This window comes from Gasterosteus aculeatus, chromosome 15 (genome assembly GCF_964276395.1).
Source record: "Gasterosteus aculeatus chromosome 15, fGasAcu3.hap1.1, whole genome shotgun sequence".
Taxonomy (NCBI): domain Eukaryota; kingdom Metazoa; phylum Chordata; class Actinopteri; order Perciformes; family Gasterosteidae; genus Gasterosteus; species Gasterosteus aculeatus.
This window is the reverse complement of record NC_135703.1, coordinates 11,331,698-11,358,565: the sequence shown is the minus strand read 5'-3', so window position 1 is coordinate 11,358,565 and position 26,868 is coordinate 11,331,698. Positions and strand designations below refer to the sequence as shown.

Genomic DNA, 26,868 nt, shown 5'->3' with positions numbered 1-26,868 from the left:
CAGCGAAGAGCCTCTTCTTCTCCTCCACCCGCCTCTCATCGTCCCTCTAAGTCTCTCTCTCTCTCTCCGTCCCTCTGCGTCTTTTCCTCGGTCTTCCTCTGCACAGCACCTGTGTGTGTTGCCAGTGCGCGCGCGTGCTTGTGTGAGTGTCTGTGCTTCCCGCTGGTTCACCATCTGTTACAATCATCAGCTGACTGGATGAACCCATGCTTCTGACGCCTCTCACCTGTGTGTGTGTGTGTGTGTGTGTGTGTGTGTGTGTGTGTGTGTGTGTGTGTGTGTCGCCTTTACATAAAACACAGCCTGTATAAAAGCCACTGTGTTTTTAGAACATCTTCTGTTCGTTCGATCGTCACTGGGAGTCGCCCACGACGGTGGCGTCTGCGTCGGGCTCTAACTTTGGCCTTTGCCCACCCAAGTGACGTGGGCGGCGTCTGCGCGGGTGCCCGGGGTGGATGTGCGACCCCCCCCCGAAAATGTTGCGGGGAGTCAATAAAAGGCACAAGAAGAACTGTGCGAGAGAGACAGACAGAGAGAAAAAAAAGAGAAGTGAGAGACAGTAACATGCAAAGGCCACTTCTGTCTCTCTCTCTCTCTCTCTACTTCCCACTCAGATATGTCGCTCTCTTTGTTTCAGTGTGTGTGTGTGTGTGTGTGTGTGTGTGTGTGTGTGTGCGCAATGGTCAGTGTGCCCATGAGCAGCTGAGTGCCCCATGAACCCCCAACCCCCAATGACCCGTCCCATCCATACACACAAAAACACAACCGTTCCCCCAGATCACTGCCACCAAGGCCGGTATTATAACCCCCCCTCACAACCCCTACGAGCCAGCTGACCTACTTCCTGTCTAGTCAGTCCAGCAGTAGACTGTACACTCATCTGAGACAGGCTGTGAGAGATTGTGTGTGTGTGTGTGTTTAGGGGTGGGGGGGGCAGGTTGGCAGGGGGGAGGGGAGCTTCACGCCAAGTCCAAATACAGACAAATGTGTGATGTGGAAGACGGAAAAATGTGAAGGAGCGGGACGAGAGTGGAAGGACACCGATGAGGAGTCAGAGAGAGAGAGACGGAGAGACGAGGAGTGCGAGTGCCGTAAATAAACCCCGTCCAGACAGTTTGACTGACGTGCTGGTTTTTTCCACCTCTCGACTGAAGCTGTGGGATTCGTCAAATGTGAGAAGACATCGACAGTAAAAAAAAGATGATCCCTATTCGAGAATCACGGAAATGTACATGAACCATTTAGGAAAAAACGAATATAAGCGTTTCCGTCTGTGCAGGTGGAGACATGCTGTGGACATGCTCAGGCTGATCCCCGTCCTCTTCTGTCTCAACCTCCCTCTCTTCCTCCTCCCACCCCTCATCCTCCTCTTCTTCTTCATCCTCTTTCATATTCTCCTCTCCGTTCTACCCCCAAATCCTGCTCTCTGCACACTGGTAAAAATATGCTGCTGCTGCAGGTGTAAACCTCAGAAGTAGCATGTAGTATCGACATGTCCTTAACCGTCCCTGGCAGACGGGAGGGGAAGGTGCATTCACAAGCTGGAAAATGATGAAATTGAAAGAAAAAGGAAGAGCAGCACTTGTGACTTCAACACAGACATGGAGGCGCCAACGTGGAGACAAGGACAGAATGAAGGGAAAGGGACGCCGTGAAGCAGACATGATGGAAACAGGCGATCGAAAGCAGGCAGACAACAACAACATAACAACAACAACAACTACATCGTGTGTCTGATGTGGTTTCGTTTCACAGCTGCGCCCCCCCCCCCCCCCTCTCTCTCTCTCGTTTGCAGCATCACTTGCGTGATGTTTGACACGCAGGTATTTCCAAAAAACACACACATGCACAGCGGAGCGAACAACATGAGCATCAGCGCATTAAAACACAAGCGCACGGGAGGCTGTTAGCTGGCGTGCCGGTCTGCGAGTGCGTATGTGCTGAACAAAAGAACTGACTATCGCAGGGAGCACGTACTGGTCAGGTAGGTTGGCACTGAGTAACACGCAGCCAGAGGACACGGCTATACGAAAAGGAGTAGTAGGAGAGCAGGATACCATCCAGTGGAGGGGTGGGGGGGGGGGGGGGGGGGCGGGGGGGTAGATAAGAACAATAAGAGAATCAGCGGTGTGTGGGAAAAATAGGTTAAGTTCCACTGCTGTTTTGAATCGAGGCTGATGGGCCAAGAATAGCCTGACACAAACCCAGCAGAACCCCAGCTGCAGCCTCAACTCAGCATCACACACACACACACACACACACATTCCTGTTACCGAGTTGAATGGAGAGGCAGCTGTCATGTTAGTTAACGCGTCTGTATATATATGTACATTTATATATATATACATATATGTACACACACACACACACACACACACACACACACACAGGCAGAGATTTGCTCCCATCTAACGCTATAATTTCCTCTATAATTGACACATTGTGGCGGCGTGGCTCCCACACACATCCTCTTGCAGGCTGCTGTTCAGGGATGGCTGTCAGGTGCAGGAGAAGGAGAAAGGCGCGCGCGCACGCACACACACACACACACACTCACGCGAGTCTCCGATCACGTGAAACTGTATTCGTAAGATGTAAAATGTCACACAGTCTTACCCTCAGAGCGGACAGGTCGATTTCGTCCAGACTCCGAGCCGGAGAGTCGCTGGCCATGATGGAGCGCGCACAAAAAGCCGCTCCAGTTGCCCGGTATCCTGCAACGGCCCTTTCCTCTACCACGACGGCGCCGTGCCTGTCTCCGCCGCTCCGTCTCTTCTGCCCCCCTCTCTGCTACACGGCGTTGGGTTAAAAAAAAACACACACACACACACAAAAAAAAAGCACTAACAACAGCTTTCAGGTCGGCAGCGGGACGGGCCACGGGCCGGGGGCAGCACGGGGGGCGCACAGCTAGAGGGTGGGAGGCATCGACACATCCACAGCCATGTCTGCGGGGATGTACACGGAGCAGTGTGGGGGGGGGACCGCCGTGGAAAGCGGATTATTGCCGTTGCTCTCTCGTGCTGGAACCGCTGCTGTGTGACAGCCAGTGAATGGAGAGAAGAGGAGGAGGAGGAGGAGGAGGAGGCAGCGCACCGCCTCCTCGCCGCGACAAACCACGCCCAGTAAAGGGGCGGGGCTTGGTGAGGCAGGACTCCCGAACTTCTTTCTCCTTCCAACGGACCACGTGACTTAACACACAGGCGCGTTTTATTATTACTATTATATGTGTGTATGATGATGTTTGTGTCACATTGACGCTGTTTAGAAGCAATTTTAGCTTCATCGATGTATTCAATAAAGTATCTGTATTAATCTGTATTTTTCAGCAATTTATTAATTTTTCCATGGTTGGTGGAGACGGAATAACCTAAAATAATTGACTTAAGTATATATTTTAGAAACATTAAATACTTCAAATCCACATGGAAAGCTCTCCTCACAGCACCACACATCATTGAACAACCCTGACTTTATGGTATCTTTTATAGGGAAACAATCATTCTAAATATTATTACATTTGAGGGACCCCCATTCCACTCTAGGGCCCACTAAATTTGACAAAAAGCGATTAGTGCAATGAGATACTATATGTATTAACTTAAGTTTGAGGGAATTACCTGTTGCAAATGAATACATGTCCTTATATGAATCGTCAGTTCCAAGGAAGGTAAAAAAGGCTCCAGTGAAAATAATAAATCTTCCAATGATCCCTTCCTTGGAAGTGACGGTTGGTAATTCGACCTGTCCTTGACAGGTTTTGGAATTACTTGCTCCTTTAAAGTATCCCTTCCTTGGAAGTGACGGTTTGAGATTTGGCATGTTGTGGAAGGTTTTGGAATGTGCAGTTCCAGTCACGCACACCCATTGAATTGTGACTCATAAACCTCCCTAAACCTGCAGATTATGTAATCTTATGAGTCTCTTTTATATTTTTCTTTTTTAATACACACATATGCATATATACATATACACACATACAGGATGGGAACTTTATCATGTGATTGTTAGCAGTACTGCATGTACAGAGGGTAAACATGATTGGTGAACGCCGGTGTTGATGGTCAAGGACTCAGACAAGGTCCTGGGTACGATTGTTGAGGAATGAGTGATACCACTTCATAACGAAGGGGCTAACATTCATCATCTGAAAGTCCGGGATAGGCCCTCGGGTTCTGCTTAGTTAGTAGGTTTCATGTTGGTGGCTGTTTTCAAGGAGTTCCATAGTTTTTTAAAGTTTATGGCCTGAAGGTTTTCCGCTATCGCCTCCCTATGGTGTCACCGAGCTACACTATCGCTTTCATACCTTTCCTATTTGAGTCTTCTGAGTTGGATACATAAACGTTTCTGGGCTAAAACATAAATGAAACATATGCAACACTTAAGATTCGATAAAAAGTTTGTAAGAAAAAGAAGCAACGGAATTCAAATACATTTTGTTAGACATTTAAATTCAGAGGTACAATATGTTAGATGAACAGACATAAAATGACAAATTGTGCAAAAATAGGTATTTTACATGAATATTGAAAGCATAATCCACTGAATTAAATCCCGAATTATGGTTACAATAAAGAAACATTTAGGTTTTGTTACAAATCCACAACGACCCATACAACCATGCCGTATGTATAGATACCTATAAAATCTATAAAACATGTTTAAAGAATGTTAAATTGCTCATATTTCTTAGATTATGCAGAGACAAATATAGGAAGCCAACAACTGTGTTTTGTCTTTGTAGAAAGAAAGGCTGTAATGTTTCCAGTTCTTATCACTTCAGTTACCGTTCACACATTTTCTGGTCCCATTAAGGATACATTAAAACACCTTCATTATCGGCTCCCATATAATGCACTTATCGTCTGCTGACGTTAAATAAATGCCAGATATTTTCATGTTGGGTTGTGTGATGTAAAGGAATCTAAATGTAAGAACAGGCTGTGTTGCTCTTAGAACAGAGGATTTAAAAAACTAAATAAAGCGGTTTATCTTTATTGATTTACAGGGAGCATTCCTCCAACAGCCCCTGGGGACGTCGTGTTTCATGACTTTCAAGGGAATGATGAACCAAACGCTTGCTATGGAATTGTTTTGATGACTGAGCCCAGCTGGATTAAAAAGGAGTGGTTCTTTAACTTCACATGTTTTTGCCACTGCTGCTGGAGCTTGTGCCGACTTGCCTTGAAAAAAAAAATTGACTAATAAACGCAAAGAAATCCATAAAATCAAAACAAATCAGTTACCATGGATACCACACATTGACGTCTACAAAATACGTACATTTCCCCACAATGTAGTTCTCACATTTCATAAGAATCTAAAGAAAAACTTAGTTTCCCCTTGACAGAAGCAGGCAATTTATAGTCCCATTAAAAGTTTGTCAAGAAAATCAACTGCCAGCAAACTGGAAACGAAACGAGCACTTTCAAACTGTATCTTCACATGGCAGCTTTGCCTCTGGCATCAATTGCATGCTATATGCAAACAGTTGATTTCAATATCTCTGTTTACATTGTTTTTCAAAGACTGTATTTTAGCACTTTGAAGAAAGACGCAACAAGACTAAGAAAAGTAGACAGGATATCTAAAAGGCCCATATTGGACTGCTGTACACCAACAGTAGTAGAATAGCACCATCTGTTGAGCAAAGAGGAAACGGCTCTTTTGAATTTGTGAGCTGATTGTCTCTGTTCAGCCTCTGGTATTCACCACTAGCATCAACATGTCACTCTGCAGCCTTTTAATCAACCATCCTCTGCAATGAGCAGTGTCCACTGCCCCCTCTGAACATAGCAGGGTGTAACCGTGATGAATGCACGTTTGGACCTGGGTCAGCTGCACACGCCGTCTTCTCAGTACTCCGCAGTGATGTTCAGACCTCACATCCTTATAACCAAGTCACAAAACACCTTTCAAAGAAAACCCAATGTCTCTGAGGGTTTAATCAGAGATGGATTGGTACATGCATTGTAGCACATTTGTTCAAATCATGCACAGCTGTCTTATCAGTGAAATTGTCACTGTACTGCACAGCAAAGACCGATCGCATGATTTTGGATTTGTTTAAAAATAAAGATCCTTAAGATGCATCTGAGATCGTAGACCGCTGCTGCTTATAAACTTGTCCCAACAAATAAAACGGCAGTCAAAGCTTACGATCGAACACCCAAGACTCGGCGTGATCATTTTGAACTAAGATAAATATTTGTTAGTGTCACCGTGAAAAATGTCACTACCGCCTCCATCCTTTGACGTCCTTGCGGTTTTGTGAGCTTTTCCGACAGTCCAAAGAGTTGATTCCCAAAACCCAAAGTTCATGTGTCCTTGTTTCTCATCTCTCATAAATATTGTCCTCAAGTGCTACAACGTTTTCTTCTCCATACATCCCAAAAGTGTTAACGCCAACCACAAATAAACTGTCACTACAGTTCAGTGTTTTTTCATTAGAAACAGAGATTTGTCGAGGTCCAGCAGTCAGATCGATCCAGAGGATTAAAAGCAATCTCTCTAATAATCTGATATTACACATGCGGCGACAACCATAATCCAAGAAATAAATTCGGATGTGCAAGTGGCTGGCAGCCGCGGCACTTCCTTTTAAGTCCAAATCTCAGTTGGGACCATGGCCTCCTTCGTTCCAACAGAGGGCATGAGGTTCTGCTCGGACAGGAAGTCCAGAGGAAACTGGACCAGGAAGCCTCGGATCTTGCGCAGCTCCTCCTGAGCGCGGGCCAAGTCGGTCTGAGCCAAACCTGGTTTGGACTGGTACTGCTCCAGCTCGGACATGTTCCTCACCAGGGACGATGGAAGGCAGCGAAACACCTGCAGGAAAAACAAACAAATGTAGAGCTGAAATGCGGCTGGCTCTGGGGCCCTGGGACCCTGGGGGCCTGGGGGCGTTGTTAGGTAATTCTCTCCTTCCCTCACTCGGACACCCAAGTGGCGGCACGGATCTCTGCCTGTGTGACTGACAACCCTCAGTGGATGTCCGCTCACCATCTGAAAATCAACCCCGACAAGACTGAACTACTTCTCTTTCTAGGGAAAAGATTCTTGGCAGAGAAGAACTTTGGCAACTCCGTGTTAACGCCCACTTTGACTGACAGGAACCTCGGCGTGACACTCGACACTTTCACGCTCTACAACATCAGGAGAATACACAGGTGAGGCTGCACAGGTACTGATTCAGGCTCTTGTGATCTCCCGCCTGGACTACTGCAACTCCCTCCTGGCAGGTCTCCCTGCCACCGCCATTCAACCTCTGCAGCTCATCCAGAATGCAGCAGCTCGACTGGTCTTTAAGCTTCTGAAATTCTCCCACACTACTCCACTCCTCCGCTCTCTTCACTGGCTACCGGTGGCTGCCCGCATCCAGTTCTAAACGTTGGTGCTCATGTACCATGCTGTGAATGGATCGGGTCCAGCTTACATCCAGGACATGGTCAAACCCGACATCCCGACCCGCACTCTCCGCTCTGCATCTGCAAAACTGCTCGTCCCTCCCTCACTGAGAGCAAAACACTCGACTAGATCTCGACTCTTTGCTGTCCTTGTGCCGAAATGGTGGAACGAGCTCTCTGAAGACACCAGGACCACAGAGAGCCTTCACATCTTCCACCGCAAACTAAAGACACACCTCTTCAGACTCTACCTCGACTAAAGACTAACAAATTGTAGCACTTAAATTGTACTTATAACGGCACTCATCTATAGCAAATTGTAAATGGCTTATTTGAGGAAATTGCACTTTCTCTTCGTCTTGTTATTCTGAGTTTGTACCTCTATGGTTGAACCCACTGTTTGTCAGTCGCTTTGGATAAAAGCGTCAGCTAAATGACATGTAATGTAAAGTATCTCATCAGCTACTGGACAGACTTGCATGATATTTGGCACAAAAGTCTGGTCATTAGGACGAATTCAAATGACCTGTGGTGGTCGCCGATTTCAGTTTCATCCTTGGTCCACGTAGTCTCTTTAGTTTAGTTTTTAGTCTTATCTTAATTCAATCTACCAGAATGATCCACCAGTTATGTCTTACAGTGAATCCTTGAAGTCCATTTGATAAGATTTACCCGCTGACTCTATATTTATATATCTTCATTATACCTTCTCATATATAGTGGCGTTGCGTCCAGCGGTGGTCATCCACACCTCCTTGTAGAAGCGATCACTGATGGGGTCGGACATGTCGATGCTAGAGTCTGTGTGACCTCCGAGGACGGTTCTGTTGAGAACGACGAGATAAATCAGAAATATAATACTCTCATTGTGAAACCTCTTTCTTCTTTTTAGTTCTGTAGCTCAAACACACCGGAAGCACTCGAGGCGGAGCTGAAGCGCGTAGGGTCCAGCTTCGTACTCCTGTCCGTCCATCACTCCGGCCACCTTTTCAGAGTCCTCGACGATCACCGCCACCTCGCTGTCGCGTTTACCCAGCATGCTTCTGTCGTTGATGTTAGCGGAACCTGAAGGAAACACGCGGAACAAAGGATGAAACTCAATTCATGATTATCGAAAGGAACCTTTTTGTCACAGCAATAAATCTGGTAAACACTTGATAACTAATTAAACGGAAAAAAAGGAAAAATCATTACTAAGGAACTGGTTCACAGATTCTGAACAAGTCCCTCCATTGTATTGACCCGGTCAAACCGGCTTTGTCAAGAGGTGGACACGCATCCACTACCGCCGTCCTTATGTCTAAACATTAACCATAATAGACAATCTGACAGCAAGGTGGAAATTCCACTAAATCACAAACCTCATGTTAAAGACAATATACCTCCATTGGACTTATTTTATTAATATTGTCCCTATATTAAGGAATACAAATGTAATTAAACTTTCCCTAAACCTATAATGGAAAGCAGAGTATTTGGGAACAATTTCAAGCCGTTACATTTGTTGAATGTTTTGTCTCCGTCTCGTGCGAGCGAGTTGTGCCTTTTGAGCCAGCAGGTGGCGCAGCAGAGCTTTGTTACAACAAACCGCCACATGTTTAAACACTTTTGTGTGGGCATTCGATGCTGCACGCACGGTGAAAGACTCGCACTTGGCGTCTCAGTGGCGTGGAGCGGAGACGCCTCGTGTAGCAGCCGGTGAGAACAACGGGAGAAAACAAATAGAGTGAAGAACGCGAAGGAGGCAGACTGACCGATGATGACCGTGTTGTCATCGGCGATGAGCATCTTGCTGTGCACGTAGATGAGCTCTGTGACCAGGCGCCCCTCCAGCTCGGTGTGAGTCCGCAGGCCGGCGAAGGAGATGTAGTTCATCCAATGGTCGTCCACTGGGGGAGGAGGGAGAGGGGGGAGGATGAACTAAGGACGCAATTTTCCCTTTTCCCCACTTACCCCTTAAATTAGAGGTCTAGGTGAATGTTAAACGTCATCAGTGTACTTACTCTCCTTTTTCAGCTGAGAGATGATGGAGTATTCTCCTCTGATCATGGTTCTGAGGAGGCAGGAGATTAAAAGTCAAACAAACTATAACTCAGCGGTATTCTCTTTGACCTCCGACCTCCTCAATTCCCGTGGTTCACCTGTAGTTGAAGTGCATGACGGCCTGAATGGCGTTCCCTCCTCCCGTGGTGATATCCCCCTCAAATCCCGGGAGCAGCGGCGTGACCACGTACACGCGGTACTTCTTACCCTCCCTGAGAGCAAACACACATCAGTCGCGTGGAGGCGAGAGACAGCAGGAGACCGGAGCGGCCAAATGAAGCAGAAAAAAAAAAAAAGGGGAAGTACTTGTAAGCTCGAAGGATCCTTTCAATGATGGCGTCTCCGATCTTGTTGTAGACCGTCCTGTTGTCGGCACAGCTGATGAAGAACTGGTTCTGAAGGGAGGGGGAATAAAAGGAAGGACAGCGACACGGTTACAGAGGAGCCTTTCGGTCCACGATGACATCGTTGCGGAGTACGACGACACCACTGACACGAAACGACCTCGTGTTTTCACCTCGATGTAGATGTAGTGTTTGCTCTTAGCGATGACGTGGACGTAGGCAGTGTGGATGGACTCCTCGTGGTACTTTATACCTGCAGACCAATCTGCTGCAGACCGCAACACCTTGCCCACACAGAGAAGAATTATTATAGTAGCAATTCTTAAAGAAATATGGCTGGCAGCAAAAGAATTGCAGGGTTCAAAATTGAAAGAACATCATAAAAGCACAACAATGAGTAATACACACACACAACATTTGTAATAAATCGTTGGTGGTTAGACAAATGGAGAAGTTGTAAAAAGTGTTCACAGAGCTCACACAGTTATCAAACAGTACAAAACAAGAGCAGACTAAATGTCCCTTCGGCTGAAAACCTTGGAGTGTTAATCGCAAGTGCAAACCTTTGTAGTTATATAACTTTTGGTCCCACGGAGAGTCTTTTAATGCTCACTCTTTTTTTTTTTATCATCCTCCAGCTGTGCTTGCAGATGTGTAGGGTACGGAAAGAATTATGGCGAGTGGGAGTTTATACGTTTTATATGTTCTGGTGTTTTCTCTGTAATTTTCCAGCAGTGGTTATTTTGAGGCTTGGTGAATGGTTGGTTTTTACCCCACTTTCTCATTTTGTGTAATTATAAAGAAAGAAAAAAAAAAAACATTTTCCACAATGTGTGTTTTACGAGCACAGTTAGGAGTAAAATGGTACTCTTGGTGCCGAGTTCTCATACCTGCACTCTGGCGTTGACACAGTCAGGAACTTGGTATCTGAGGTCATCGGCACTGGAGTGAGACTTGGGCAGCAGGAACGGATAAGACAGGGAGCGGTACTTTGGCTTCATGATCTGTGGGGCAGAAAGTAGGAGAATGCGGGCATAGAGAGGGTAAATATGGGGTTAGAGGAGGAATGGAAACGAGTGAAAGCAGGAAAACCCAATGAGAAAACTGCTGATGCCACGGAAAGCATGAGTGTGAGGATTTAAGAGCTTTTTCCACTGTTCCAGCCAGACATTCCTTAAGAGTCGGACAGGTTACAGTCTATTATTCCATTCTTTTAAAGTCAACTAATTGTGATTTTCCACAGTTAGAATACATTCATTATTAGTTGCAAGGAAACCAAGCAAAAAAAGTAATTGGCTACAAGTCTGAAAAGTGGTTAAATTCTGCAGAAATAGTCAAACAGGTTAAACTGAGCTTAAGCTGTTCTACGTCCCTGTGCGGGTGTTTGTTAATGGACACAGTGGCGGTGCGTTACAGAACCTTAGTGAAGTTCCAGCGCTGGATGAAGTGCCTGGCCACATCCCGCGCTGCCCTGCCATGAACCACTGAGGCGATGTCATGCCAAGGCATCCTGGGAGTGGTGTACCTGTCGATGAAGTCTGCACAGAGCGGCGGCGGCGGCGGAGACAGCCAAGGGAAACGTGTGAGAAGGGGAGGGGACACAAAACAGGGGACAGCACGACGGTTAACCTCCATATTTGTTTTTCAGATGACCATCTGTTTCCATCAAACCGAAATGGGGGAAACTTTTTCAGAGTAAGACCGAGCTGATTTGCGTGCGTGTGTTTGTATGAACCACACCGTCGAAAGGTTTCTCCAACTGGATCCAGTCCTTGTAGACAAAGTTGCAGTAATCTTTTCCATGCCAGAAGCGTGTGTTTCCCTGTAACTCTCCAACACCTGTCTTGAGGCTTTGCACCGAACCGCTCCCTAAACACACACGTATTCATACACATGTTTATGGAAAAATGACTGCCCGCACACTATTTAGCAATGTTCTTCGCAACGACCCTCTCGTTCACTCTCTCTCATCCTCTCTCCTTCTACTCATGCGAAACACACCTGCGCTGTCGACGCTGCTGACGCTGTCTGCGTGCTGCAGAGTATGTTTGTGCAGGTGTTTGTACAGACTGAAGCGCGCCTTGCGGCTGCGTCCCACGCCCTTCAGCTTGGGCAGGTCAACCTGATCCCCGGGCAGCGTCCCTCGTCCGTTGCTCCTGGAGACGGCATCGGCGGAGGCCGCGGCCCTACCGGACGGAGCGTTGGTGGAGGCGGCCTGGGGAGGTGAAAACAAAGCGGAGGCTTGTTCAGTCGCTGGTTAATAGCTGACGCTTTTAATCCGACCCCGCGGCCATTAGGGGGGGGTTTAGTTTTGAGGCACTTTTGAGTTGTATTGCATTATAGTGTTAGTTTTCTATTGCATAAGCCTCCTTTATTGATAAAATGCAAAGCGAAAGCCAATTAGATCAATAAGGTTAAACAGGTTAAAGATGATTAAGTGTTTGGTGTATTTTCTATCTGTCTAATTATATTCCCATGATGTGATATATCAGTTTTATTTTAGGAACCTAGTGTAAAAACATCAATGCTAGAGAAAATGTCAAAGAGACCCCACAAAACACTGGGATCTATCATCTGGGAACTACTTTTTGAATATTCAGGTTTTTAATGGGAAGGTTTCTTCGTAACCTCTTGAGGACTAAAACAGCAGTTTGGCCTGAAACGTGTGTTTAATGAAAGTGGTTTGTTTTCTTGACTAGAAGGTCAACGGTGTCTGTGTAGTCCTGCAGGCAGATGTGACATCACGGGGCTCCGCCCGAGTCTTTATATTCTGTATTCTTGCGTACTCCTGAGGATACACGCAACCCCACAAGCTCAACTGGGAGTAGATTTATCCTCCTTCTCATATTGAAACCATTTGTCAGGAGGCAGATGTGTTGCCTTTATAACTCCAGGCAGTGCAGGTGGCGTTTTCCTTCCCTTATATTGAGAGTCTGACCTGCTCGAGGGCCACCGAGCGCGTCACGCTGCCGACATCTGTCAGTCGATGCTCGCTGTCGTCCCAGCGACCGTACGCCAGGTCTATCCCGCCCACGAAGGCCACTGATTGGTCAACGACGACGATCTTCTCGTGATGCGCCCACAGATACACGGAGGAGGACACGTGATCTGGATGACGCATCACCTGAGACACGAACATATAAAATGCAGGAAAATATGGATTGAGGAAAATGTTTCTATAGTTTCTATATACAAATGTGAGTGCAATTGACTGGTTTTGCAATATCACATTCTCCTTCACTACCCACAATGCTTTAGCTACCTTGATGTTGGGGTGCAGGTGTGAGAGGGTCCTCTTGCTGTAGCCTGAATTTATGCCCAGGGCGAGCTCCACCTCCTTGTACAACATCACAAAGATACGCACTCCCTGTTGCTGCAGACGGACAGAAGAATAATGAGTAATAATGAATAATACACATTTGTACAAATAATCACAAACACTCATTATTGTTATCTAATGTGATCAAAATGTTCTTTTTTTAGGAGTCCAGAGTGCTGAATACTTGTGTGTTATTAATCTCCTGTAATGCGGGTAAACTAATGCCTACTTACGGCTTTGCGTTTCAGGGTGCAGTCCAGCCTCCACCGGTTTCCCTCCACCACGGGTCTCTTTAGGAAGATCTCTGGACTCAGCCTGGGGACAAAGATTAACAGAGAGAGACTTGATGAACTATAACAGATAACAGAAATGGGCGTTAGCTCGTATAACGTAATGAGTCTTGTCAGTCGTTCACACGTCTGCAGTGCCATTGGCAGGAATTCACGACACGCCACATTCGGCTCTGAGGGATTTGAAATTACACTTCTAGGATTATTAAAACTGTGTCAGCAGAGACAAACAGTGTTTATATTAAATTTTAAAAAAAATCACAAAACACTATGAAAATGATATTTGTGTGTGTGACATTGTAGATATGTCACATATCTCAGAGATTCCAGTGTTTCTTTCAGTAACCCATGGACTTGTATTACGTAAAGCGATAGTGGGGGGGGGGGGGGGGGGTTTAACAGCTATAAATCAATGCCCTTTGTTGGGTCACATTATCAGTTCTCATGTGAGGAACAAAACCCCTTCAGTGAATAAAGAAACCAGCGAGACACACGGCGGGTGTGGTGGAAGAGTAATGAGACACTATGTGGGGAGAATCTCTCCGTCCCTGTATTTCTATTCTGGGTCAGGCTGTAATTAGAGGCAGTAGCATTACGTGTCAGCGAGCCAAGACTCGTGGGCAAATCAGATTGTAAAATGTAACAGCACGTACTACTCGGTTAGAGTGTCAAGTTGTCAGTTCATTCTCCTGACGCTGGTCTGTGTGTTTTGCCAGCACAACAAAAACAACCCACCACAACCGTTCCTTGTGGATTCGTCTCATACTATCTTTTACAGCATCATCTGTATGATTGCAGATCTGGTTCCAAAGAGTAAAATACTTAAAACACGTAAACATGATTCTGCAATATGGAATTTTTTGAAGTCACAACGTCAACTTTGCTCTTGATTACTTTTGGGGACATTATTGCCAGGAATAGATATTTGAAGAATTGGTAGTACGAGGGGAAAGAAAATCAAGCAGGAAATTGGCATTCCACAACAAAGCTTCTAAGACAAATACACAACAAGAAGTGCAACGGAGAAGAGTCATAGCAAGTCCGAGTTACATATTAACTCACTCTGTTATCACTTTTCAGCAAGTATATTCACTTTTCTTTCCTGCTTTGCTGGCAGAAAGGTTATTATCAAGTTAATCCCCTCACCTTAAACAGGTTGTACATCCGGTTTTCACTATAAAACTAAAGCATAATCCTTTTACCGTGTGTTCCACAATCATTCTTGACATGGAAAGACATGGTGAACTGAGTTATTACGCGTCAGTTGATGATCAGCTTTGTGTTGGGCTCCGTGAAGGCAGGGGAAGGGAACCAGTTCAATTTTCTTTTCTTTACACAGGCTCTGTTGTAGCCAACTGATAAGAAAAGAACATGCGTTCTTCTGTTGTTGTGGGTCTGTCGAGTTCAGGCGAGGCGCATTCACCCCCGGAGCTATTTTGGGGCGTACTTCAGTGCTGACAGCAGACGGCATCACGCTGAAGCTTTTTGACGTGATGCATTTTCACACCGAAGCCACACTGAAACTCACCACCAGTCGGTGATGAAGATTTCCTCTTTAGCCTCCTCCAAAGCATCCGCCACGTCCTCCATGTACGTCTTTCCGTTCACGTACCTGCAAAAAGAGGCTACGGTCATTTGGGAAAAACATACGCAAACAGTCACATGTGCTCGCGTGGATACAAACACACATTAAACACACGCACATAGTACTTTCCTCCCCGAATTCCTTGACCCTGCAAGCTTGGGGCAACACCCATAGCTCTGTCATCCTGACATAATTGTTGTTAAAGCACTCTTTTTTTTTCGCCCCCATTGTTTTTCCTTCATGTATAAAGAAAACGTAATAACATGGTCACCAACATGATTCAACATTACAGAATCTGCCGGCTGAGGGGGAGAAAATGCCCAAAAAAAAAAAAAGGCCTGAGAGAAAGAGATTTGGCTGCGAGTCCTCTTGGACATTTCCATAGTTACCAGTGAAAAGATAGAAGAGGAAGGAGAGAAAAAACTGGTAAGTACATCATGAACATAGTCCTTATGTGTTTTAACGTGCTTTTAGTCGTAAGCATTGATATATATCCATAGCGCTGTGGAACTAGAAACATAATACGTTATTAAGCACTTCATAAAGGAGGCATTAGGTAGGATTATGCTTTATCAGTCTCAAAGCGTATCATAATTACTATTGTTGAAATAGGCTATAATCATTTTATAGTGCATTACTTTCAGGGTGTGAATCTAATTGGTAATGGTTTACTAAAAGTGAAACTATGCTTTGTTCTTTTTCTCCAAGAGTTACTTATGATGACCACTACAATGTAACGCTACTATATTATATCAGTTATTATAATGAAAGACTATTGTGGAAATTCTAATACATTATGATCCTTGCAAATCAATGAGCATTTATGAAGTTACTTAACCTTGAAAACCTTTTTTCTAAACTCTGTATTGTGTGTTATTATTGATGGTTTTAAGTATCTCAAACAAGCAGCTTTTTCAAGATGGTTGAATCTATCAAACTGAATAGGTAGACTTATACAGACTTATACAGATTTCAACCTGAAAAGCCACAATAGAAAAAGGGGAAATGGCCCAAACCAACGTGGAAGTTTGAACGCATTGCTTTCCCACTGTTGATTCTGCGTTGTGTATAAGGCAACGTAAGTGGCACGGAATGCGCTCGGCCCCGGTGCGGTCACCATTTGGCGGGGATGTTTTCCTGCTCCTGTGCAAACGATCCGCAGCGGTGATCTCGGAGGAAAGGCTTCCCGTGACTCCTCACGAAGCTCTCGATGCTCTGGCCCCACCAGCGCGCGTGTCTGTAGCTGCTGCACTTAAACACCAGGGTCCTGCCGGGGCGATAAGAACAGATGCGGTTTAGTGCAAATTAAATCATCTTTGGGTTTCATTTCGCCATTAGCTCGACACACAGCTGAACCGTTTCTAAGAGAAGGCATTGCGGGGTATCAGAGCCCCATAATCGTTCCTAAAATAACGTTAAGCCCTGGATTGTGAATGTTGGAATGAGCTAAAGAAAACAATCGGCCCGGTCGCAGCGGATCCCCAACGGCAGCTTCAAGCCACGAGGCTGCGCTCCCCCAGTCCGTCTGGGATCTTTTTCCTTTCTTTTCCTTTTGGATTTCCAGAGCAACTAAAGTTGAACCCATTGATCAAGCCGTGCTCTCTGGACAGTGCAGGTTTTCTTTTCAAAGTTAATTTGTTGGATATATAACCGAAAAATATTGCTAATATTGCATATTCTTTCCTCAAAGTGTGAGTGTAAGGGGAAGATTTTATTTTCAACTGGTGTCGAAATGACATTAGTTACACTAGAATACACTAAATACATTGAGTACCAGTGTGATAACTGCTTGTGCTACGAGGATTAAATGAACACACACACACACACACACACATTTAAATCTAACCTGGAGAGGCTTTCAATCCGCACTCCATATTTGTGCTCTGTGTCTTTGGAGTCCATCTTGATGCTGAACTCTTTATCCACCAGGAGGACGAAGGAGATCGCCCCCGAGTCTGGCTTCATGTACAGCAGGCACGAGTCCTTCACCACCAGCCAGCTGCAAAACACACACACACACACACACACACACAGGCCTCATCATCATCAGGATTTATGATGTGCGTGTCTACGAGAAGGTGTGCACATTTTGATTCATTGCTGTGAAACATTTATTTCTTGATATTGGAGGAAAAGGTGTAGGAAGAGATTCATCATGGGGATTCAGACAGATGGGGAACGTGTATTTTTTGTGTTGTCTTCAGAAAAACACAAATAAAAAAGAGAGAAAGACGAAGAGAAATGAAAAAGACGAGTAGTCGTCACTGTGCCAGAAATCTGAGTGTAAAATGTAGTATTTAGATTTGTTTGGATACAAACAGATTTTTTGCTTTGGAAATGTCACCAGCACATATTTTAGAAGAAAAAGCTTCATTGCTGAATCCTAAATACACATTTACAGAAAACTTAACTTTCATGTAAGCAATTTGTTGATAATGACACTAAAGTCACGTTGTGGAGGTCCGTGGGGGAGGGGCGGGGGGGGGGGGGGTTGAGGACATTTGCTTTACTCTTTATATTTGTACAAACACAGGGTTGTTTATGTCGAGAGACATCAGGTGTATTCGTTGGTGCGCCTCTATTTTATTGGCAAATAAATGTTTAGAAAAGCATGGACAGCCACTTCATTTGGTTTTCAGAGGTAGTGAAGTTAAGAAAGGCAGAGTTTTTATATATTTATATTATTTGGCAGGACGACATGTGGCTCACTTTTGAAATTGCATTACTTCCACTTTTGAGTATTTCACAGTCGCCTCCGGTCATACGTTTGTTTCTACTTCCCCACTAGACCTAAAGAAAAGCGGATGTAACACGTGTGAGAAGGTACGGAGCCCACGAGGACGGAGGCCCCCACACACCGTTTGGACCAGCGGTAGCAGGCCGGGCTGTGACCACAGCAGTTCATGCCGGGGATACGATGTCCTCCTGAGCGCTTATAGATCATCCCTTCTCTGTGAGAGACAGGCAAACGGGGAGGCATCGTCTTAAAAAGAATATAACGGGATGTGAGTATAAAACATTACAGATAATGAGGGGGAGGGGGGGTTAAAAGAAGAGAAAGCGCTCACAGTCCTTTGGGCCCCAAGTCATGAATGAAAGACAGCTGGCTGATGTCAATGAACTCCATCTGAGAATAGGAGGGTAGATAAGTGGAGACAACAAGAGGCGCTTCACAGGGAAGACAAATACTGGACATTACACACATCCAGCTGGAGGTCATGTGACCGAGCCAAAATGATCTCAATTCATATATCCATCCATCCATTGTTAAACCACTTCAATATCATATATTTTGAAGATTAATATTACAGAACATCGTAGGCAGAATGCTGTGGCTAAACCTAGTATTAGTTTAGGGTCACACAGGTGAAGTAGGGACGGGTAACGCTTGGTATGAGTGCTACAGGCACAAATATTAAATTGCACTGATAATAAATCAGTAATTTAACACATTTCATTTACAGGAACAAATAACCATCTCACGGTTTACACAGTCTTTATCTGCAGGACATTTCACAGACTTAAAGCCCCTTTCTGCCTTAAATGAGCAGTTTATTGTGTCAGCGTAACGCAGACGCTGGGCAGTGTTGTGTGTAAACACATTAATGATCCAAGTCAACAGCCGACGTCCCACCGTGAGGTCAGAGCTTAGCGAAATGCTGAAAAACTGTTTATATTCATACATCATATCTACTTGTATACTTGCATACCAAACATCTACAGTAGCTGACATGACATATGTAGCTCCTAGTCATTTATAACACACACACAATTAGCATGAATTCGGCAGCCATTATGTGGTTAGGTCATAGTTTGCGGTGCTTAGTAGGATTACTCACAGTATGGTGATATTTGCGGTACATTGCCATCCTCAGCAGCTTGTTCAAATAGTCTTCTAATTGTCTCTGTAGAAAACACATACACTATGTTTGGCCACTGTGAGTATTTTTATTATAAAATCCAAGCGTATACACACACTTGCAGTCAGAGAGAGTTTTAGAGTATCCGTGTGCTGGTAAGGAGGTAAGTACCATGGCAACAGGCGAGTGCCAGGAGAACTCCCTGCCATAGAAGTTATGACAAATCAGGTGTGAATGAAAGAAAAAACAAAGACAAGGGGCAGAAAGGTGCAGGCATTGTTGCGACGTACCCTCCTGCTGGAGACCTGCTCATCGCGCACCAGCTCGTCCCCCCCCCCCCTCGGCAGGGAGGGCATCTCCCTTACCTCGCTCTTCCTCGCCGTCCTCCTCCTCACTGTGTGGCTGCGTGGAAACAGGAAAGGAGGAAATTAAAATGTCCGCGCTCTTCCAGAGAATCACGCTGTTTCCACACTTTGTCCTTCAAAGTTTGAAGAAAACAATTGAGCTCAGAATAGGTTTGTGCAACGGCTGTTTCTGTTGTTCCCCCATTGATCAAAGCAGGATCATTTGTTTATAACTGCAGCAGTCAGTGCTATTATTAACAGTTATAGCACCAAGGCAAAAAAACAACAGCCACCAAAGCATCCGATATGCATCCCTTCCAATAAGACCATTAGGTCAAGGTCACAGACAGCATTCAAGCGAGTACATGGCTAGAGAATAAGAGGGGGAGGGGGTTGATGGACAAAAACCAAAAAGGGGCATTAATAGGCTGCATGAAGCTAAAGTCAGGTTTTACCATAGCCCTGCATAAAGCCCACTGACTGGATTTCCCCATATCTCCTTTCTTTAGTGTGAACACAAAGTGCACACTAAGTTGTATAAGTGCCAGAAAGCTTTCTGAGTGCGGTCATCCTGGTTGCCTGGCAACTGTTGAACGGGTAACACAGGAACAGTGTGCAGTTCCTGTGTTACCCGTTGCAACAAATTGATGAGTTTAGTATAAGCAATATACACACACAAATATATAGGTATGTACTTCTTTAAAGAGTAAGTACAGTAGATATGCTGGGAAGTTTCTTTGGAATGAGCCAGGGTTTATATTTCCCCTTATTTCCACTATTTATGCTCAGCTAAGTTAAAATCTTCTGCTTCTAGCTTCAAACTTAGAATACAAGAGCGGTGTTGATCTCCTCATCCAACTAAAAGCCAATCATTGAATCTCCCTCAATGAAAAACGTTATTTCGTGTGTGCGCTTTCTATTATTCATTATTGAAACCGACCCGTGGTTTTTCAAAAGGTCAACGCGATGTGTGTCTACATCTAAGCTTGTGTACGCCAGCGTGGGTCCGCGTGGGAGGTCTAACTGTGTGCGTGGAGGCACCAACCTGCGCGATGGCAGCGGGATCCTCATGAAGGTCTTGTAGGTTCTCAGCTCTCTGTGCAGCTCCATGAAGTGTTTCTCCTTCCTCTTGACCACCCAGGTGAACTCACCGTGCTTCAGCTCGATCTTAAACACCGCCGGCAGAGACTGCCGGGACACGCGCGCACACGGAGCAGTTTATTATACCGCATTCTATTGCAAACGTGATCCTCCGTCATGCTATTTGCATTAGAAAGGGTTATTTACCCAAAGGAAATGTAGTGAGTTTCTGATTATTCGCTTAATAATGCTGCCGTACCTTGTTGACGCTCCTTTGGTGCGACAGGTTGAAGCGGTCCTGTGCGGCGGTGAAGCGCTCCACCTCCTGTATCCGGGCAGTGATGGGCACCGTGGGCAGGTAGACCTTAGCGTCGGGCTCCTTAAAGCCCACTGTGGCATACACCGCTGAGAATGGGATACGACAGTCCCCTGGGAGGAGGAAGAGAGGCGGGTGGTAAGCAGGTTTGCTTTTTTGTCCCCCGTTTGTGCACGTAGGCGTAGTTCAGGCTTCTCAGGAGCGAGTGGGCGTTTTTCGGATATGCATCACCGAAAACTTTGTTCAAGATGTTTTACTTTGCAGTGTTTCCAATGTTTCGGTTTATGCTCTTAAATTCACACATAAAGTTTGCGCGATCTAAACGATTCAAAGGAAAAATCCACCCTCATGCTCTGGCATTGTTAAGATAGTTTGTCTTGTTTTTCTCAATTTTCCACACTGACATTTGAGCGTTTGCTCTTTTAGGAATAATGGATGAAGTTAAAACAAACCCAGGTTCCCATCACAGTCGTTCTCCTCAGCCTCCCCCATGTCCAGCTCTCTGGTATCCAGGCTCTCCATGAGGTCGGCCATCGTGATGCCGTCCGCTGCGTCCGCTGAGCCGCCAGACACCTCAGACTTCACCAGGTTGAGTCTACTCGTACTTGGTGGTGCTTTACCCAGCATGCTCAGCAGTTAGACCCCCGAGCAGGGCGAGCCTGCAGGAAAAGAGAACAACATTTAAAATAAAAAAGGGGTTTTAAAACATAAGCTTTGGCATAAAAAGGGGGATTTTAGACTGCGTGGGTTTGCGTGACTTTGTCCACGTTTGAGCGGTTTCCATGTGCACGTACATTACGGCCGAGAGACATTTGGTGTTCTACTGTAAGAGTCCCTTAAGGGCCACGGATATACTTCATGAAACATATCCGCCACTACGCATGTAGATACAGCTGGAGCAGGTTCAAAGGTCACGTTTGGCCACCACTCCAGACCAAAATACACTCTGAGCAGACCTGAGAGTTAACTCATTCGTTATCAGGACAAACTCTGTGTCCATCGTATTCCCTCCGGTCATTGACTTCTCTGCATTACAATTAATTCAGTAATCTGTGAAATAAGCCATTCCTTTTGATATAAAGAAAAACAACATTTGCAGACCGGCTGCAGCCGTTAAACACATTTCTTTTGAGAATTAGTGGCGTAGTCTGAGATCAGAAGGGGCCCAAAGGACTTTCTCCATCACAATCAGCTTTCTTGTCCAACAAAGAGAAAAATACAAAACAAATGTTCAATGCTTGACAACTTATTTGGACACCGGAAGAGTGGCACCGACATGAGAGTATCCTCCCCGTGAGAGAGGCTGAAACCATTCATTTAGCTTCCAAGCAGCAGCTATGACTCAATCTAAATCATCAGGAGTCATTTAATGAATCACTTCATGAAGTCACGTTTTCCTCGATAAGTTAATGACAAACTAACTTTCTGACTAACTTTCATTCCTTATTACTGACAGATTTATGAATCACCTCGTCCCCGTCCTCATCCTATAATCATGTGATGACGTGCAATTAATTACTTATTACGTAGCCACCCACACCACATGTATGTTGCTTTCTCATACACAGTAAAATCGCCAGTGTTAATACAACACTTAAAGAGTCAATTTTAACACTACCTCAGTGAACATATGGTCCCTATCTACAGAGTGTTAAATGTACACTGAACACAGAGTTAAATTTCCAGAGTCAATTTTACTCTGGTAAGAGTTAAAATTTTACACTAGGTGCAGTGTAGTGTAATAATATTAACTCTAAGAAGTGTCAATCAAGTTTTACACTATGTAAGAAGTAACACCCATAGTGTTATTCACATGTAACACTAAAGAGTTATAAAAGAAATAACCTTTCCAGTGTTAAACCTACTTTACACTATGTTGATTATGAAATCACTCCAAAGAGTGTTGATTTTTAACCAACTCCTACCAGTGTTGCATATCTATGCAGGGGGAAAAACACACAGACAATTGTATCCATACTGTAATACATATTTATTCCAAGTAAACATGAAATATTGGCATCAAAAGTAAACCTAAAACATGTAAAGCTCACATCTTATCACAGTGGCAAAGATCTTGGTTGGTGCTGGATGACAGGAATGTTTTGATCAACATGATGGTATCTGCAAAGACAGCAAACTGAAATCAACATTATGATCTACAACCCCATACAAGCTGACAACCTGAAAATACCCTATTTCAGCTTTAAAAATCACAAACACAACTACATTTTCGGTCAGGTACATAAACTTATTACTTACCACCAGAGCACCACAGTACATTAAAGAACAATCTGAAAGAAAAAAGGAAAATATACATATTAAGTAACTACGTAACTACGTAGACCCCTCCGCCGTAGCCTGACGTGCACCTCCGAAAAAATCTAACTGCGAGTCGAGTTGACGTGTACCGCAAGTGCTGTGATTGGTCCGCTCAGAACGTAATTTGCGGCAGTTGCTGACATTTGAAAGTATCGAAAGTGCACTTGCTCGTCCAGGTCCCTCAGTGGGTGAACCAGTGTTGTAAATTCACGTCTTCTCCGTAGCCTGCGCTTCAATATGAGCTTCGGCTCACCAAGGATTCGGCACCCGCAGAAACACACAGCCACACCCGCCGCCGCCGTAACGTGGAAGCATAAATTAAGCAGCAGCTGCAGCCAGAGACATAAAGAATAGACATCGACCGCTGCTGCCTAGTGGTGCTGACGAGCCGCGGGGCCGCCAGCTTGGACCGGTCACCCGCTCCTCTCAGTGCCAGCTGGCGCAACGAAGTGTCAGCGCGTCACTCGCTGAATACAAAAGCGGATGTTCACGGGATTTTGTAGGCATGACACCGAAAACATGATTCGGCGTATTTTAATATTCATAGTAGGCGTAACAGTAATAATATTCTGGTATATAATATAATAAAAAAATATTTGTTTGCGCCTCAGCAGCCAATGCAGCGTCTACTCTTTATATGTCTATGGCTACAGCAGCAGCTAACGTGAACCGAGCCTCTCGGAGCCGCGGCTGCGTTCACGTTAACTGGGTCGACTCGGTGCATTCCGCCGTCTGCCGGTGAACTAGCGGGTCCTATGAGCCCGTCCGCACGTCCGCGACATGTCCCGCTATGCTCGACCAAATTGTGACGTGACGCTAAAGCGATTTGCTCCGGCTCAAATAGAAATAATAAATATGACTGCTTCAACAAATTTTTGTCGTCATTTTACTGAAATAAATGTGCAAGCATGACACATAACACACCACGACAGCTCGTCCTCGCTGACATTAACGTTACCTCGTGTCGTTTTTGTTCAGTTTGGTGTTGCGAGTTCAGACATGTGGCTGCTACATTTAAGCTAACCGCCGACCCGATAATCACGTTAGCCATTTGAAATTCGGTATTTGAAGACACGTACCCAACATTGACTAGTGTGGTGAATGAATACGTCCCTTTATTCTTATACAGATTCTACTGGAATGAAGAAAAACAACGGGAATAGTTTATAGTAGAAAGACTTACCACAGTATTTCGATGCGAGGAAGATGGCGATGCCAGAATCCACATTCTCAGTTTGACCGGGAAAGTTGGTGGGCGGGGCTTTCCAGAGTATTTTTTGTGATACTCTGGAAGGTATCTTGCTCTAATCAGTGTTGAATCAGGGCCTGAGAGAGTCAATAACACTGACAGAGTAAAACCTCTGTTAACTCCGATTATTTTCACCAACACTGGAAGTTTTCTGGTTCAATTTTACTCTGTCCATTGTTGGAAGAACTCCGGAAGAATTAAAATAGTTTGACACTGCCTTTTTGACACTGGCAAATTTACTGTGTAGAAGATACTGCTTCAAAACTATAAAGTCATTGACTTTATACGTGTTATATTATTCATTTACCACGTAGATTAGCATGATTTTAGCTGAACGTATTTATTTATATAAATGTATATATACTGTTGATTCAAAGTTTTGATTTTAATACTACGCCTCAAATAAGTCAAAGCCACTCAAAGTAAACAATAATGACCAAGAGCATTTTTGGCACTTAAAGCTTTTTACACAACAAACAAAGCTTAACATTTTTTTTCCAAAAACAATTTACCATGTATGGATTATTATGTGTTAGATTAAATGAAGACAGTAAACAAACTAGCTATACTCCTCCTACATGACAAATACTAAACTGCATACTAACTATACGGTATTGACATAGGATAACTGATTATCTTATATCGTATAATTGAATCACGTCCGGCTTCGTGTCATGTTTGTCAATGTTGAGCAAGTGAATATGAACGTTCTAGTTTTACTGTTGCCTCAAAAATGAGCAACACAGGTTTCATTGTGTGCAACAAGCACTACTTCAAATGTCAAAAAACCTGTGAAACTTGTTCGGAATATGAGCTCGCTTCAAACCCGCCCCAACTTCAGCTTTTCCCCCAAAGCAGTCCGATCCTGCAACGAGCCAGACCGCCAAGCTGTCACGGTGACTGGCTGCTTCTCCATTGTTTAAAAGATGACGACAGATATGAAGACGTTGCTTTGGCGGACTTTATGTTTGTTAGTTTAAGTGCACGCAATCCGATGATAAGAAGGAAGCTTGATAAAAGTGTTTTGCAGCCGACCGTCCTCGTAGCAACAGACTGGGTAAAGCCGCGGGTCTTCACCCCGCTGCACCGAACTAAGGACTGCCAGCACAGAGTATAACGTGCACTTAGTTAGCTGGAGTGTCCCTTATCAGTAGAACTCTTGTGTTGTTTTAAACAAGTGAATTTTTCCTGCTCTCCCTGCGGAAACGGGATACGGCAGCGTGTGGAAGAATGAAAGTGCTCCAGCTACAATACATCTCTACAGGAGAGCGGCAAGAAGAAATTCCCACGAACACAAAACACCACCAAACAGTATGCTTAGTCATCCAAGACCACTCACAAACCTCCGCCTGGGTGTCGAAACAAGCAAAACACTGAGGGGAGACGCATAAGGGAAAGGAGAGACAACAGAAGAAGAAAAACTGAAAGGGGATAACATTAAAAACGTCGGTTTTAGTAGAATTATTTTCTTTTTAGAATCTTTTCTGCTTTATTGCTCTAAAATGTTAAAGGGCCTTTTCCTTCCAATTGCTTTGACACAAATGCAGTGTACTGTATTTCAACTTAGTAGTAAAACACTGTAGTTCTCACAGAAATGCTGTATCGGCCTGATGCAACACGACGAGGACGCGGGGAGCGGCACGCTGTCTGATCCCAGCTCAGTCATCCAAAAAGTATTTCACAATATGAAAAGATGATCAAATGTTCCCACCTACAGCGCTCTGATTAAAGCAGACAGAAAACAGTCACTGAATAAATGAACTTTTACTGGAAATGTACAGCGAAGGCCGTCACACAGCGGTGAGGCGGAACAATCAGAAGTATTGTTACGCGTCTTGCATTAACTCGTCACTATAACCAGTTAAGGGCAGAATGGCAAACACAGAAAGAGTCTGTTTTGCTTCTTGGTCTTCAGTCAACAGGGAGCAGCAGCACTAAGGGATGACGTTTTGGTGATTCATTCAAATTCTGGACCGTCATGTTGCCGTGGGAACAGAAGACACAAAACAAACAGAAAATTCCGTTCTACGGTGGAGGAAAACAATCTGCTTTAAAGAGGAATTTTAGTTATTACCAACCCAGTGTTTCCTTGAAGAACATTGTTTTTGTTGCATGTGATGAATAATAATAATAATAATTATTATAACAATAACCCTAACCCTTCTTTTAAACCTTACTAAGACAGCGGGAGACTCTCTGTTTTATTTCAGTGTTTTGACATAATTTTGCTGTTAAATGCAGCCCTCTTTTACTGCTACAAATTATCGAGACCTTTCTCTGTTTTTTGGATCATTCGTTCCCTCTGAAGGCATTTTGGTAAAACTACATTTTCTTTGGAAATTCAAAATGAGTGGTAAGGTATTCCTGTGAGGACTTGGCACCGACTAGATTCATCTCCCAAAACGCCCAAGTCTAAAATCAAAATCCACCATATTTATCCCAGTTTAACATTAAACCTAATGAGCACAGCCTGCTCAAGGGAGAAAGATACATTTCACTTCTTTTAAGTGAAAGTGCTTCTGTTTGGAGCTAAAAATGATCGGGACGAGTCAGTAACTCGTGAACACGTCCAGTGAAGGATACAGCTTGAAAGGTCCGTTCCTCTGAACAAGATCCAACACGCTCACACAGAGCATGTGGGCACGTCTCCTGTTGTCTCTGCACTTCCTTCATTCGTCCAATCATGTCTCTTTCTGATGGTTTCCTCAATAAGGAT

The 26,868-nt window shown here is 44.6% G+C and overlaps 2 protein-coding genes across 29 annotated transcripts in view; both read right to left on the bottom strand.

Moving 5' to 3' along the window:
• LOC120833440 (traf2 and NCK-interacting protein kinase) overlaps positions 1-3,127 on the bottom strand; it is a 49,967-nt gene extending 46,840 nt beyond the window's left edge. For all 28 annotated transcript variants that reach the window (XR_013452786.1, XM_078089638.1, XM_078089641.1 and 25 more), the window contains exon 1: positions 2,617-3,127. Coding sequence is in view for 27 of the 28 variants with exons in the window: in XM_078089638.1 (XP_077945764.1) it covers positions 2,617-2,673 (57 nt within the window). In the remaining variant the exon portion in view is untranslated. The remainder of the gene's footprint in view (positions 1-2,616) is intronic.
• A 1,307-nt stretch (positions 3,128-4,434) lies between these two features.
• The window catches only part of pld1a (phospholipase D1a), a 28,316-nt gene continuing 5,882 nt past the window's right edge, over positions 4,435-26,868 (bottom strand). The window contains exons 2-26 of the mRNA XM_040200560.2: positions 21,037-21,243; positions 20,528-20,697; positions 20,234-20,376; positions 19,135-19,246; positions 18,824-18,889; positions 18,053-18,111; positions 17,843-17,935; positions 16,831-16,983; positions 16,102-16,251; positions 14,928-15,011; positions 13,343-13,424; positions 13,053-13,163; positions 12,729-12,914; positions 11,792-12,005; positions 11,531-11,659; positions 11,210-11,328; positions 10,681-10,794; positions 9,964-10,074; positions 9,753-9,841; positions 9,545-9,658; positions 9,407-9,456; positions 9,158-9,292; positions 8,315-8,468; positions 8,110-8,227; positions 4,435-6,825 (exon numbers count right to left, since the gene is read on the bottom strand). Of these exons, the coding sequence (XP_040056494.1) occupies positions 6,601-6,825; positions 8,110-8,227; positions 8,315-8,468; positions 9,158-9,292; positions 9,407-9,456; positions 9,545-9,658; positions 9,753-9,841; positions 9,964-10,074; positions 10,681-10,794; positions 11,210-11,328; positions 11,531-11,659; positions 11,792-12,005; positions 12,729-12,914; positions 13,053-13,163; positions 13,343-13,424; positions 14,928-15,011; positions 16,102-16,251; positions 16,831-16,983; positions 17,843-17,935; positions 18,053-18,111; positions 18,824-18,889; positions 19,135-19,246; positions 20,234-20,376; positions 20,528-20,697; positions 21,037-21,211 (3,156 nt within the window). The 5' untranslated portion in view covers positions 21,212-21,243 and the 3' untranslated portion in view covers positions 4,435-6,600. The remainder of the gene's footprint in view (positions 6,826-8,109; positions 8,228-8,314; positions 8,469-9,157; positions 9,293-9,406; positions 9,457-9,544; positions 9,659-9,752; positions 9,842-9,963; positions 10,075-10,680; positions 10,795-11,209; positions 11,329-11,530; positions 11,660-11,791; positions 12,006-12,728; positions 12,915-13,052; positions 13,164-13,342; positions 13,425-14,927; positions 15,012-16,101; positions 16,252-16,830; positions 16,984-17,842; positions 17,936-18,052; positions 18,112-18,823; positions 18,890-19,134; positions 19,247-20,233; positions 20,377-20,527; positions 20,698-21,036; positions 21,244-26,868) is intronic.